Source organism: Equus przewalskii, chromosome 14, assembly GCF_037783145.1.
Source record: "Equus przewalskii isolate Varuska chromosome 14, EquPr2, whole genome shotgun sequence".
NCBI lineage: Eukaryota > Metazoa > Chordata > Mammalia > Perissodactyla > Equidae > Equus > Equus przewalskii.
Window position 1 is genome coordinate 63,060,763 of NC_091844.1, and position 15,722 is coordinate 63,076,484.

General features: G+C 38.9%; 1 protein-coding gene across 29 annotated transcripts in view; it reads right to left on the reverse strand.

The window, feature by feature from the left end:
* The window catches only part of LTBP1 (latent transforming growth factor beta binding protein 1), a 382,985-nt gene that overhangs the window by 20,463 nt on the left and 346,800 nt on the right, over positions 1-15,722 (reverse strand). For all 29 annotated transcript variants that reach the window (XM_070574194.1, XM_070574192.1, XM_070574191.1 and 26 more), the window contains 5 exons: positions 10,516-10,692; positions 9,730-9,816; positions 7,491-7,619; positions 6,666-6,806; positions 5,503-5,673 (listed from right to left, as the gene is read on the reverse strand). In XM_070574194.1, the coding sequence (XP_070430295.1) occupies positions 5,503-5,673; positions 6,666-6,806; positions 7,491-7,619; positions 9,730-9,816; positions 10,516-10,692 (705 nt within the window). The remainder of the gene's footprint in view (positions 1-5,502; positions 5,674-6,665; positions 6,807-7,490; positions 7,620-9,729; positions 9,817-10,515; positions 10,693-15,722) is intronic.

Genomic DNA, 15,722 nt, shown 5'->3' on the forward strand with positions numbered 1-15,722 from the left:
AACGGCACCCTACATATTTTGTAATCCGTAGGTTTAGGCACCATCTCTAATTTTGCTAAGCTTACTGCCTAGCTCTAAAGATGTAGTTTGTCTCTTCTCTAAGCACACAAGGTATGCGAAAATTTAAAAATCTCAGCTTTAATTTTTCACTTTGTTACTTTTATATTCTAAGGGAGACTTTAAGATGTGCTTTGAGACCCTGGAGAGAAAGGGACTTGAGTTACACTGAAGGGATTAAAAGCACGGATGCTGAGCCAGGCTGCCTGGATTTGAATCTGCCACTTACTGGTATATGGCCACGGCAAGTAACTTAATCTTCTCTGCTTCAGCTTCTCCAGGTAAAGGAGGTAATTAGACACCTACCTCATAAGGAGGGCCCGGAGAATTAAATATCTTAATAGATGGAAAGTATTGTGAATAGTGCCTGGCACTGTGCTAAATGCATGTTAGCTATCATAATTTTTTCTACAGTGGAGATAGAAAACTCATATTCCAATAAACTCCACATCCACCAAAGATTTCAAAGTTCTGATAATCATCCTTATGATTTCCTTCTAGCACAGCACTGAAAACTCCCAGAAAGCTCAAAAAATGACCACCCTTGTTTATGATACGGATATGTGGTTTGTTTTCCCTGACTTGGTTTTCCAAATATCTTTTTCTCGCAGAGGCTGGCATGGTATCATGATAAAAAGTCCACATTTGAGGATCATCCCAAAGCCGTTCAATGTCCCCCCACCCCGATCCTCCCAAAAAAACATTCTAAGAGCAGGCAGGATTAGAGGGCTTCGAAAGGGGAAGGAGAGATAGAGGAGGCAGGAGCAGGAATAAGGGAACGGAGGCCTCCAGAGGTTGAGGAGGGGGAGGCTGTGAGGACATGGCCACCTCAGCAAACTGTCCACTGTCGCATCTGCAGTGCCGCCCTGGATGAGCTGCAGCCTTCTCCTCACGCCTGGTGTCTGGCCTCTAAGACTTCAGCTGAGAATTAAAATGGGATCCTAAGCAGCCCCAGAAACATACTGAATTAAACAACTGTGCAATTCTCCTCATGTAAAGTGACCTTGACACAATCCATCACCCTCCGCTCATTTCTCCTGCCTGTGGCACCAATCCCCAAGATGCCATCTAACTTCAGAGAACACGATTCAGAGAGCCACTCCCACCTCCTCCAACTGCCAGTATTCTCAGATGGAGTTGCTGCCTTAGCAAGAATTAGTGCCCATGACCTGTTGGACCAGAAGTGTGAAAGCCTGCTCTGGAGCCAAAGCTTTACTTTACACTGCACTTTAATGCTCAAAGCCGATGACAAGTGCGATTTACTCCTCAAATTCCTCCAGCACTGTTTCCATCAGTAACTAATTGTTCCCCCAAGCAGTGCTGCACTCCCAGGCAAACTGGAAGGTTCAGTGCCCGGCAGGCAGGGATCAACCCAGTGCTTATATGAACAAACAGACAATCTAGTCCTTTCTCAACTATCAAGATATCCATGAACAGCAAATTTAAAAGGTTCAATGACATAAATTATGAACAAACCAGATTTTTGTTTTTTTTTTTAAGATTGGCACCTGAGCTAACCACTATTGCCAATCTTTTTTTTTTTTTCCTTTTCTGCTTTTTCTCCCCAAATCCCCCAGTACATAGTTGTATATCTTAGCTGTGGGTCCTTCTAGTTGTGGCATGTGGGACGCCGCCTCAACGTGGCCTGACGAGCAGCGCCATGTTCACGCCCAGGATCCGAACCAGCATAACATTGGGCTGCTGCAGCAGAGTGCAAACTTAACCACTTGGCCATGGGGTCGGCCCACAAACTAGTTTTAAAATTCCCACATTCTTTGCTTCCTCTTTGAAAAATTAATAGCAGAATTAAAGTCGCTTTTAACAAAATCAATTTGCATGCTGTTAGATATCTCTAGAACCTTGCTAGTGTGGTCTGAGGACCAGCAGCTGCTGCATCACCTTAAGACTTGTTAGGAATGCAGAATCCTGCCTACCCCCCCCCCCCACCCCCACCTAGGAACCAGAATCTGTTTTCTGTTAAGATCTCCAGGTAATTGACACATCCATTAATGATTATAAAGCAGTGGTCTAGAAGAGAAAGTTTCATATGAGAACAATCATTTCTGCATTTGTCTATCCTTAATTCATGTTCAGATGCTTTCAGGTAATTGTGTATTTTATAAGATCCTTGGGTTTCAGTTACATCTGAAAATGCATTTGATCTGAGTCACCTTGCAGTGGTAGCAACAGCTGCTACTATTTTCTGAATGCTTACCATGTGTCAAGCACTGTTCTAAGTATTCAGTGTGAACTTTAATTCTTACAACAACCCTGTGAGGCTGGTGATATTATTTTCACAAGAGGAACTGAGGCACAGAGAGACAATGAAACAAGGTTGTGTAGACAAGAAATTGCCAAACCAGGATTCAAACCCAGGCAACCTGGTTCCAGAGGCCATGTGCTCACCCCTATGCTCCTATTAGTCACTCTAGTCCTGCAGAAAGGTGCTCAGTGGGAGCTGCTTTGGTGTAGACATGACTAGAACATCAACTAGTCCTCCGAGCATCTATGATGTCAATGAATTTATATACTGGAAGTTAAAATAGTAATAATTCAGTTGACAAAAGACTACCACTGCTTAAAAAAATAAAAGACTGAAAACCACTGATTTTGAGGATTGGGCTGACTATATAGAGATTCTTTTTGGAGAATTTATCTTAAGTACTATGTGTCTATTAACTAGAAAGAGTGTAGCAATGATGCTCAACTTTTTAAAATTTGGTGTGTGGTACCATTTTTTCTGATACCTCATACTCTCCTAAAAATATTATACAATATTTTGTTCACTTGTTCACAAGTATCTGTTCAAATTTACATTCAAAAATTTGTTTTGTAAAATCCAAGTTAAAAATAATTGATGCAATATTCTAAAATTCATTTCTCATAGCAAAATACTTGAATATCCTCTTAAAGACTTAGTCAATTAAATTTGACTTTCAAAGGCACTGGCTTGTCAGATTTACATGCAGCAAATACTTAACATCACAGGTTCAGGACAGGGAGAGAAATAAAATGCAAACATACACAGAACCTTTCATAAAGGAGTTTCCATAAAAACAAGCATACCATAACCCAAATGTTGGGGTCGTAAAATAATATGTATACAAAGCTCCTACAAATCAATAAGATAAAGACACAAAATCACACACAAAAAAGGGCAGAGGATAAGATAAACAATTCATTGGCAAAGAAATACAAATTATCTATAAACATGGAAAAGTTGCTCAAATTCCCTGGAAATAGGGAGAGATATATAGGGTACCTTTCTCACCCATCTGATAAGAACAACTTTAGAGACTGAGAATATCCAGTGGTAGAAGGGTGTGAAAAAAGGGTTATGAGGTTGACATGTCAAACGTGCCAATGTGAGTGTAAATTTGTGCAATATTTTTGGAGAGTAATATAGTAAATTTAAAGTGCTCATACATCCCAGCCTAGTATTTTCATTTGTAGGAATTTTCTTACTGAGGCACTCCCACAGGTATATATGAGATACATACATGAAGATTCATTGCAGCACTGTTTACAAGATTGAGTCTGGGTGGGGTGGATGGGCGGGAGGTGGACAATCCAAATGTCCAGTGCTGGAGGTGACTAAATAAACCATGGTACATCTATAAAACAGAGTCTGTGCAGCCATTTAAAAAACTACTATCTTTCATCAATTCTAAGACACCATAGATTGTAAAATGCATCCTGATATAACAGATGTTAAAGTGTGACAAACTGGCTGTGGCCATTGTTAGATGCCATCAATTATAAGACATCCCCAATTTCAGAAATACTGAAGAGTAAAATAAAAACAAAATGCACCTTAGATTGATGATACAGATTTCAGTTTTAAATATTATCTTAAATATAAATATAATAACTAATATAAATATAAACATATAACAACAAATTAATGCATAGGAAAGAGGCTTGGATGACAAAAAACCAACTATTAAGAGTGAACATCTCTAAGGAGCAGAGGTTCAGCTGCGATGGGGGAGGCAAAGGGTGACATAACATCTTTGATTCTTTAGAAGAAGTATATATTATTTTTGAAAAAAATTAAACAATGAAATATACTGCCTAAGTCAAAAAGATCTGAGGGATTAGAGCATTGTGAGAGGACGACTCAAGTCCCATGGACTTCACTTTCCTCTCCTTTGTGGCATCTGCCTCCAGGGACAGAGGCAACAGTAATGACAATATGTATTCTTGCTCTACCTACACCCTCACAACAACCCCACAGATAAATATAGACACCTCCGTTTTACAAATGAGCTGCCCGGGGGAGGTTATTTTTCCCTAGTCCCGCAGCTGCTGAGGGCCGTTCTAGATTCCAGTCCCAGAACCCATCATCTCCCATTTCTGGGCTCTTATCATTGTCATCTATTTCTTTATGTATTTGCTCTTCATTCGTTGCTAGTCATTTTCCTTTTATAGCATTTCGAATTATTTTCTTTTTTATGCTACATTGGTTGTAAGTTATTTCCAAGCTGAAAAGATAATTTATTAAATAGCTAGAAAGTTGCATTCTAATTAACTAAAAATTAATGCATTTCCTTTTCTCCAGTAACCCTTCCCCCCCAACCATTCTGAGAAATTGTTCGTTATAAACTCCTTTACTTTATACCCACATAGTACTTTTCTAGCTTTAACAAATTGATTTTATAGTCAAAGACAAAGCGATATACCGAACACTTCCGAGTGCCTTCCTTTAATGAGCAGTAAGGAGCTGCAGCGGTAAGAAGAGAAATACGTAGTCAGCGCACAAGCCAAAAGTCACCAAACAGCCCAGTCCAGGAGCCCAGAGTCAGCACCTTCCAGTCCTCCTCTGACACGAAGGGAGGGGATAAAACCGAGAGCTTAGCCTGTTGCATTTTTGCCATTTGACCAAAGGTTTAAGCCCAGATCTAAAACTTGAAAGGAAAGGAGATTTGTTCAAATACGTTTTCACTTTCATACTTTCTACTCTCTTCCTTTATTGTTTTAACCTCTTTCTGATCTCTCTCACATAAAAACTTGGACTTTCAGCTACAAAGATTCTCTACAGGCTCTAACACTTTTTGCTCAAGTAGAAACCGTGAGAAGTGAGAAGGATTGCAGGAAAAAAAGTAGTATTAGGAAATATAAATTCTAAAGATCTATGTCACCAATTGCTAAATTGCATTATGCTTCTTTGGGTCATTTATCATTCTTTGGGGAAAATGGAACGAGGGTTTCAAAAATTAATGACAGGGTCTGGATTGGAAGTAAACCAGGAGCCAGATGTTTATGCAACCCTGCTCTTCCCCTAACACACACACACACACACACACACACACACCCCCAATGAAAGTAAGGTATCAGGAGTGAAGGTGAAGACATATAAGTAAAAGAGAATTGTCAGGCTCCAAAGGAGGTGAGGTGAACTTATTCCGAAAGGCCTCCAGCAGAAGGAATTAGATAAGGGCTCACCTGAGTCTTTCATGGGGCAGAGCGCACACTGCATACCCCAGGCCTCTCCATACAAACAGCAGCACTCAGTGTAAGTCGTCTGCTTGCCAACAAGAGGCCGGCTACACACATACTCATCACTCAGATGTTCCCAGCACAGATCTTGGTAGACATCAGTTTCTTCGATTTGTTCTGAAAGGGAAGACATGGTTCCATGACAATTGCACTGTTATTCCTATTTCATAAACACTGTGGTAGAAGCCAACGAGTCTCAAAGTTTCCATCTCCATCTCTAAGACTGACTTCCAAGTAAAAGTCTGAAGCCAGCCTGATCTTTCCATGGATCAAACCTCTGTCATCTCCAATTGGGTGTCATTCCATCAGCTGAAATTCAACCTACCCATCATGTTCCAATTAAATCCTTCCCTCTATAGCTTTCCATCATTACATAAAACACCCCCTCTATCTTGCTTCTATATTTCATAATCCTGATGAACTTCTGCTTTTCCCAATCTTTGCTTTTTTACATTTGCTCCTCTGTCAAATCCTACATTTCTTTCTACATAACGTCTTTTGGATTCATGCTTTCTCACCCAATTCATCTGCCAAAACCTCAGACTAGGGACACTTCAATCCTAGTGTCCTCAGTTCTAACCTTTCCACCTTTCAATTGACTTCATCTAAAGTTGTCTACTGAATGTAACGATGCATCAATCAGTTATGCCAATTATCAGTGGCACATTACCCCACTGGGGATGAACAGGGATTCCTATCAGCAGACTTCAGGGGTCTCCAAGACTTTGTTGAATTCCACTGTTTTGTTGAATGCCCAGCCTCATCCGTGTCCTCCAGTCCAGTCAAGCAAACCTCATTATCTTTCCCTGAACTTACAACTTCCTCAGCTGCCTTTGAGGGTTAAATGTGCAGAACTCTCAAGCGTGGAACAGCTCTGCCATCTGCTCAGCCACTCTGTATTCTGTTGTCCATTAAATGACTACATTTGGGGAATTAAATCTCCTACATGTGGATGATATGCATCTTATTATTTCTCTTAGCATCTCATTTTAATTTCAAAATGCTCGAGGAATCAATTTTTCTATTTTCCAATAGCTCACATTTCAGTCAAAAGGAAAACTTTATGACATTTATTTGGATGCAGACCGGAATCTCACATCCAAGCATACCATGTGATTCGGTCGGTCGTATACATTTCTTTTCTGAAGCATCCAGGACCAATGGATGAGTACAGAAGCAGTTATAAGAGCCTTCTGTGTTAATGCACTGGCCATCAATACAACTGTTGGGGTCTTGACATTCATCCATATCTTAAAAGGAAAAAAAAATTATTGAAGAAAATCAGCAATCAGTTGCACCTCATACACTTACCAAACTTTCACACTGTTAAATTCAGTCCAGATTCCAGGGTCTGCCACATTTTAATTAACTACACAGCATCATCCAAAAGAGAACAGCTCTGACTACAAAAATGTTAAGTCGTATTGACTGGAAAAATAATGTTGCCCTGCTGCTCACATTTAAATAAAAAAAGAAAACATTTAGGAACAAGATACGCTTAGAAATTTAAGATAAAATGCCTATTTATGGTAGTTTTAAAATTATTTCCTTTTGCTATGTTTTTCTGCCTAGCGTGTATGGTTTTCTGCTTAAGCATTAAAGTCTGGGTCAGTATTTAAAAATGACTTTCACTTGCATGGTATGAGTGATGAAACAGGAGGTTCCCCAGACCAAAAGAACACTTCAGCTAAACCAGCGACCTGAATTATAATTCCACATTGAATATTAACTCTTTGTTTCAAATCTATTTAAATAGCAGTGTGGAGGTTTTTGATTTTCATAAATCTTATTGCTCAAGAAAAAGATCCGTAAAACATTTACACATCTTTTCAAGACATGATTTAGATTCAAAGAAATTGTTTTTAATACACAGCATTACTTATTTTTTTCCATCCGTATATTTTCACGGCACACTAGATCCTCTTAAAACTTACCAAAGCACTGCAATTTGACGGGGTCATAGTATGTCCCTTGCTTACAGTAGCATTCATAACCAGGCTGAGTGTTCAAACAGAATCCATTTTTGCAGATTTCTTGTCCAAACAGTAGGCATTCATCTGCATCTATGGGTGAAGAAACGGAGACACAGAAAGAGGAGTTAGCTTTGGTCTTTCAGCTAAAGAGAAGAGTCTAACCAATACTGGCCTTCAAGTTAGATATAATATTTCTACACCAAAGACTCTTAAAGACACAGCAATGTAAAATTCTTAAAGTTAGGCCTAGTTTACAGATGTAGAAACATAATCAGGTTTGTCTGTGACATTTAAGGAACAAGGCCCAAAACATTATTAGAGAAGGTCTATCTATAAATATGGTTTCTGGGATGCTAGCCCGTATTTGAGGAAACAGTCTATGGATTCCATAATGGCATAAACAATATTCTCTGAAGAATATAGCTTTTAAGAAATGTGCCTTTCTATAAATGTATATTTTGGCCCATTTAACTAGTTGATATGAAGACAACGTCCAAGAAGAGTTTGATGGAGCGTGATGAAAGTTTTCTTTTTGGTGATAACCTAATGAAAGCACAAGCTGATAAGGCTGTTGGCAGACCCATTCCTCCACAGAATTGAGAGTGCTTACCATCTCCAAAGCTCATTTTACTCGATGGTAAATCTGGGATGATGGGAACATCTACCTGACAGGACTGAAAGGCTTAAACGAGGAGATCCACGTAGAGGACTCAGTATACTCTCAAAAAGTATTATCTGTTGCTTCTACTGCTATTATTACTAGCATCAGTTCTAGCACTTCAGAGCTAATGTCATCTAAGTCCTCATTTAAAAAACTGGAGACTTCACAGATGAATTGCTCAAAGATACACAGCTGGAGAATCGTAAAGTCAAGTCCACAATATATGGCTGTTGGGATCTGTACCTAACCTTACTGCAACCATTTATAGCACTGCTAAGATAAGGTAAGGAGCAATTTATTTTTTTTTAAGAGGATGACTTTATTTATTTAAGATTTTATTTTTCCTTTTTCTCCCCAAAGCCCCCCGGTACATAGATGTATATTCTTAGTTGTGGGTCCTTCTAGTTGTGGCACGTGGGATGCCGCCTCAGCATGGCCTGATGAGCGGTGCCACGTCCGTGCCCAGGATTCGAACCAGCGAAACACTGGGCCGCCGCAGCGGAGCACGAGAACTTAACCACTCAACCACAGGGCCAGCCCCCAGGATGACTTTATTCCATAATATGAAATGAGATTTAACTATATCCCTGCAAAAAACCAGTATGATATTTGTGAACTTGAAAATCATTACATACATATTGCAAAGCAAAGTCTTCTTGTTATTTAATTGGACTAAATCATAGATGTATTTAAAAAACATATATGAGATTTCTTGTCCAGCTACTGAATTATACCATATTATTAAAATACTGATTTTCAAAAGTTGACGGACAATAAAAATGGTTTTAGTCTGTTTTTCAGCCACTTAGCATTTTTCAACATTAAACTTCAAAGAAAAAAATGTCGTATTGTATATGAAATGTCATAATATCTCTATCATGGAAATGTCAAAAGTGAGTAGTTAATGAGCAAATATTCATACATGTGGTTTAAATTTCACCAAAATAAAAAGGCTGCACATTTATTTTAGAACTATAGACTAATAGCATTAAAGATATGAACCACATCTACTTTTCTTTTCTTCTTTTCCATTTCTTATGGATCTGTGGCCATTAGTAAAAGGTCCTAACAACAGTATGATGAGTTCTAGAAAAAGCAAGAGTCTTAGCTCTGTTGATGACCATAAAGATCAACATGACAATGGTCAAAATTGTATGGTCCTAACATATGATTTCTAACATACCTCTGGGAAAAAAGAACACATTTATCAAGTACAGAATATTAAGTACTTTTACATGTTATCTCATTTAATCCTCATGATAACCTTTGAGACATTATTCCTATCTCAGAGATGAAGAGATGGAAACTCAGAAGTCAAGTGACATCCCAAGGTCACAGAGCCTTAAGTGTTCAAACTCCCAAGATATGACTCTGCCAGAGTCCACAGGGGCCTGTCTTCTTCCAATGGTAGAATTAAAGGCTTTTTAATCAGTTCCCATGGCTCAAAAGAACTCTAAATCTGTCTAGCTCAAGCTACGCTTGTACTTGACAAGTCTGATATGTACACATGCTGCAAATTCATTTCCGCTTGATTCTGACCTTTATAGTTCTCGCCATCACCGTCATAAGAGGATTCTCCAGTGGGGACAAAACCTTTCCCTCTAGGACACATTTCAGTGAATTCAGCTGATTTCAGAAGAGACAAAAAGAAAAAAAGAAAAAAGAAGTTGTAAAAAGAATAAAAAACATCTTCCGTGAATGTGTCTTAAATTCAGTTTTGCTTTCTCTGACTCAGTAACTTGAAGGCAAATCTTGCCATTTAATTCAGGCAAATGAATTCAGTACAATCTCCAAAATTATGGATTAGGTGCAATGAATCTAACGACTTCATAAGTTTACTTACAATTTTAAAAAACTCTCCTAGTTCGTGCATATTTCATCTACCCATGTTTTAATTGATATTATGACTTATTTCTCCATTACTAATAACAATCCATCAAGCAAAATCTTAGCCTAAATATGTAAGCTCTAGTTACAGATAATGCTGTGTCATTTTTAGCAAAGAAGATTGGTTTCAACTTAAAAATGGAATAAAACTGAAATATCTTTCTGCCAAAATATCATATGGAACCCCACTGTAACAGCATATTCTGTGATAGAAGTTAAATTTAAGAATTCATATTGAGGTGCGATGAGGGTGATGCTTCCAGCCCTGAATGAAACTCACTATAAGGTACTCTCACCTCACTTCAACTATGGGCAGGTACCAGCGAGTGTTTTCACTTCAAGGCTTCAATGTAGTAACCAAAATGAGAACACGCCAAGGCCCACAGATAACCACGTGACCAAACGCAAGTATGAATCCACCACTTAGCTGGTTCTTACCAGTTCCCAAGACCGGGCAGGGGAAGATCTCGCAGTTATCTCCCCACCCAGCACCGGAGGTACAGCAGCATTCTTGTTTGGTGACATTGGGGGCCAGCACATTATCACAGAGGCTGGCGTCGTTGAGATTATAGTAGCATTCTTTCTTTTCTTCTTTGGGTTGATCCACATCTAAGTCTAAACAGAGTGGAGAAAGTAAAAAGAGTGTTGACAGGACACATCAGATCTGTCTGTATCACAACAGAGTAGAAAACACAACGGTGAAACAGTCCAGACCAATGGTGAAACAGAAATGCTACTGGATGCGTCAATGGCACTTCATTTACGGAAAGCTGCTTTCCACTTTCAGTACTGGATTCTTCCACTTCAAGATAAAAATGCACTTGAATCCTGAGTTTTAGTGGATTTCTAACACACCCCAAGAGTGTAAATCTGTCAAAATCATTTCCTTTTACGTTAACCAATTACTTTATTCTTGTAAATTTGGCTCTGAGTAGTTTCCATATCTGCTTTCTTGCCAAACATAGGACCATTCTTTACTGAGCTATAACACCTACTTAAATCAATGAAAATTTTCCCCAACACTTGACCAGACATGTGGGGGCCACACATAATAATTACCCCTTAGGTGGTTATTTGATTCAACCATGCCCCCAATTTTTTCTCAATAGTACAAAGCAGAAGATAACCAGAAAAACATTGCAGACACCTGGAGTATATAAAATAACCTTTCATTACTGAAAATCTAACTACTTAAATTGCTGCAAAGATATGACTTTGAATGAAATTAATGAGTGCCAGCTAAACCTCAGGGTAGAATTTCAAGCCTGGGCTCTAGTCCCAGCCCAAGTGTGGCCTGGAGGAATATATATTCTAACAGACTCAGTTTAACCCTCTGTGATAAAAGACAAACATGGTGATATGAAAGAAGACAAATGATGAGAACTCCACCTACTTTTAGATAATACTATAAATCATTTAATCCAATCAGATTTAAAGCCCATGAACAAGTCTGTGCTTTTAAAAAAATGATCAGTATTTTGTAACTAGACTTGGGAAGTAGTCTGATCTCTTCCCTGCTATATGCTAGAGTTCAAATTACCACCTATAACCCAGTTAGAATTTACTAATAGTTTTTATTTTGTTATGTCAAATAAGAAGCTGACTACTGTCATCACAATTACTTAGATTAATTCTAATGAAATATTTTCATTAGAATTCTGCTGTTTCTGGGGTTGTAAGACCCAAAGAAACTATAGGGACAAAGGGCAAACATTTGCCAGTGAGGATAAGACTTTAATGCCAACACCTACCTTTTTTTTTGAAGTTGGTAGATAATTATATTAGGAAAATTTAATGAGTTATTTTCACAATAGCTTCCTATATATTTATTTTGGCAGAGTCAAAGTGACTGTGGAAATTTTGATTAATATACCAAATAGTGAAGGTGTTCTTAAAATGTAAATTCATAAATTTTTATCAGAAAAGGTACTGCTTTTTCTTTCCTCTCATGGCATTAAAAACAAGCAAAGTAGCAAACAAACCTTTATGTATATATTTCTCCCAGAACACAGCATAGTTAAGGCGAAGGTAAAAGACCCCTCTCACACTAGATTCTGGCTAATTCTCAGATTATTCGGGCTATTTCCCATATTATTCTGTCTTTGACAGAACTCAGCTTGGACTCTAAGTTAGTGTTAATAGCTGATGACAAATTCAAGCCTAGAATAACTGTCCAGGAAAAAAGTGAAATGCTGATTCCTGTGCAGTTTATGAAGCGGTTTTAAATCATTTCCTTGTGTGTGAAACTGGATAAAATCTGCCACATCTCTCATCTCATCTAGCTTTTCAGTGTGCAGAGGATAGAAATGTGCTTTGCCCACTCTAATGGAATGGACCACCACCAGTTCAGGCTCTTCAGGGGGTGCTCCAAGCTCTTATACATGGAATCACTTGGGAAAACTAAGAGTAGGTTATCTTAAATTATTGTTAAATCGATCAGGAACCCTGTAAAAAGGCTTATGAACTTTCCTCCAAGACTTGTGAATAAGCTGACACCCTATGACTATTAACAATTCTGCTCATTTGTTTTCTTCAGTTGGCCTAAAAATGCAGCTGGTGTTTAGAAATATAAATCAAGTCAGTAACACAACTAGAGTTTTGCCAATCAAGTTTACAGTTTCTGTTAAAAGAAGGCTCAATAATTGTTTATTCTTGTGTTCAAAGTTGTAGGTATATCATGGTATTTATTACAAAATGGAAGACTATGCAGTAGGACGTCAATGAAAACTGCTACATTCATAGGTAATCAGAAACCACAGGCTTCTGAGTCGAAACCTGTATATATGTATGTATGTATGTGTGTGTGTGTATATAATATATATATATAAACAGTGTCTATTTTCTACAATGTTTGTTACACTCACAGCACAGAAACTAAGAAATAAAATTATCTTTGCTTTTGTCTTCTTTGGAATGAAACTCACAGGTTATTACATAAGGGAAACAATCAATAATACCATTGTATTATTCAAGTTTTATATTGGTTGTTACAAGTTTTGCTCTTATTTTCTGTCCAAGCAGTTTGAAAGTTCAATGTTGACACAGCTGAAATTGAGGGTTAGGCAGGCCCTCATCCGTGTTTGGAAAGAGATGCAAATTCTTTTTAAAAAGCTGGTCCACAAAGGTCATTCTGTGAAAAACTACAATTGCCCTATCTTCCTAACCTTTAAAAACTTCCTAGAGCATTTTTCCACTGGAGGAACATTCTGACCAGTAAATACATGTAATGTGATTTCTTTAAAGAACCTCTGTATGAGTTTAGGTCACTGCTGCCAGGGGAGAAATGTTTCTATCACAAAATAATTTGAAAAGATCAAATCAATAGTTATAGAAAGCGTCAAGCATTAAAAAGAGTGAAGTTCATTTTTCTTAAAGATTTTATGAATAAGATTAGCTATTTTACATATCTATGCCATGGACTTCTAAGAAATATATTACTTCTCCTTCAATATTTTCAGATTTGATTTTTTCAATTTGTATTTAGAGGTTGGCTTAACCTCTCTGTATAACCAGCAATCTGTGTATTTTAATCCTACGGGTATGGCTGGCAATAAGAAGCCAGTTTGGGGACCTTTTTATATGTGTGCCTTTTGTTTTTCAGAGGAAGATTTGCCCTGAGCTAACATTTATTGCCAATCTTCCTCTATTTAGCATGTGGGTTGCTGCCACAGCATGGCTGATGAGTGGTGTAGGTCCACCCCCAGGAACCAAATCTGCAAACCCTGGTCACCGAAGTGGAACAGGCCAAACCATTATGCCATGGGGCTGGCCTGCATGTGAGTTTTTTTTTTTTTTTTTTTTTTTTTTGAGGAAGATTAGCCCTGAGCTAACATCTGCTGCCAATCCTCCTCTTTCTGCTGAGGAAGGCTGGCCCTGAGCTAACATCCATGCCCATCTTCCTCTACTTTTTATGCGGGATGCCTACCACAGCATGGCTTGCCAAGCAGTGCCATGTCCGCACCCAGGATCCGAACCAGCAAACCCCAGGCAGCTGAAGCAGAACGTGTGCACTGAACTGCAGAGCCACCAGCCCAGCCCAATGTGAGCTTTTTGAAGGAACTTTTACAGAGGTCTTTACATGTGATCCACAGAGTAACTCCACATGATAGACAGTGCAGGTTATAAAGCATCCTCACTTTCTGAAAGAGAATATTTAGGTTGGGTCCCATGTCCCATCCCTAGGGCTTTCCCCAAACCTCTTCTATGGGGCTCAGCTTCTTAGCACCTCGACTAGCCTGAGTTTGTTTTGCTTTGCTTTTTTTCAGTTTATGTCTTTTTTCTGTTTGAGACAAATGGGGAGGGGGCAGCAGATAACCCCTGCTGGTGTAGAGTTCAGCTGTAAGGCCACGTACAGTGCGATGGTGTTCCCTTGCTCTGAATAGGAAGGGGTAGGTTTGAGCTGTAGGTGCCGCTTAGGAAGAGCCCTTTCTAGAAGCTCCTTCTCTCTTTGTTCGTCAGAAAGAAGATGGTATGGGTGTTCATTTATATGACTGTTTTCTTCTGTAGTCTTTCCTTGAATATGTCTAATCTCAGGTTGGCTGCTGGGGTTAGGAAATCTAGAACATTTCTTGGGTTAAAGAGGATACAAAAACTCTAAATGGGCCTTTGTCTTTGCCATCACTTTCTATTTGCAATGTGTTCTGAAGGCCTTTAGGAGCGAATCCTCTCCATACCCTCCTGGGACATTCAGGATTGTGACAACGATCAAAGAGCAACGTCACAAACACGTGTCAGTAAACAATGGCCCCAAATGAAACACCTGCCACAGTCCTGAAAAAGTCTTGAAAAATTTTATCAGTTTATAAAACTCTGTGACTGTGATAACGTTTAGTAAATTACTTTCAACAGAATTAGTGAGGAAGCTTCTTTTTTATTTTAAACATCTCCGCAGGCACTAACGTTTTCCGTTTTCTTTTTTTTTTCTTTAAGATTGGTCCTGAGCTAACATCTGTTGCCAATCTTTTTCTTTTTCTTCCTCTCCTCCCCAAAGCCCCCCAGTACATAGTTGCGTATTCTAGTTGTAGGTCCTTCTGGCTGTGCTCTGTGGGATGCTGCCTCAGCATGGCATGATGAGTGGTGCTAGGTCTGGGCCCAGGATCGGAACCGGTTAAACCCTGGGCTGCCCAAGGGGAGCACACAGACTTAACCACTTGACCATGGGGCCAGCCCCCTAGGCACTAGTGTTTTATACTAGCTCATGTTTTTATGAGTAATTTTAGTGTAATATTCCAAGGAGGAGTAAAAGAGAACTTGGAAACTCATATATTTCTTTTCCTGGAAAATGAGAAGATTTTGTATGTTTTAAGCAGAATTTAGGAGAAAGCCACTGCTCAGTTTCAGAAAACAAGCATCAACAATAGGAATGGACTGGTACAAAGAGATGCAAATAAAAATGAAAATTGTAGAAAGGTGGTAACTTCAGATGATAAAAGATGTGAAAGAAGTCAAAAGGAAGGTTAGATAGCAAAGTACAAGAGAAAAGTTACTTTGAAAGATTCCTCTACACAGTTCCTGTCCTTAAAGAGGTCAATCAGGTGAGGAGCCAGGCCCTGACAGTGCTGGGAGAGCACCAAAGGCACAGTGCAGAAGTTGGGGGCTGGGGGGGGGGGGGGGAGACAGACAAGCTATCATGGAAGGCTGCCTGG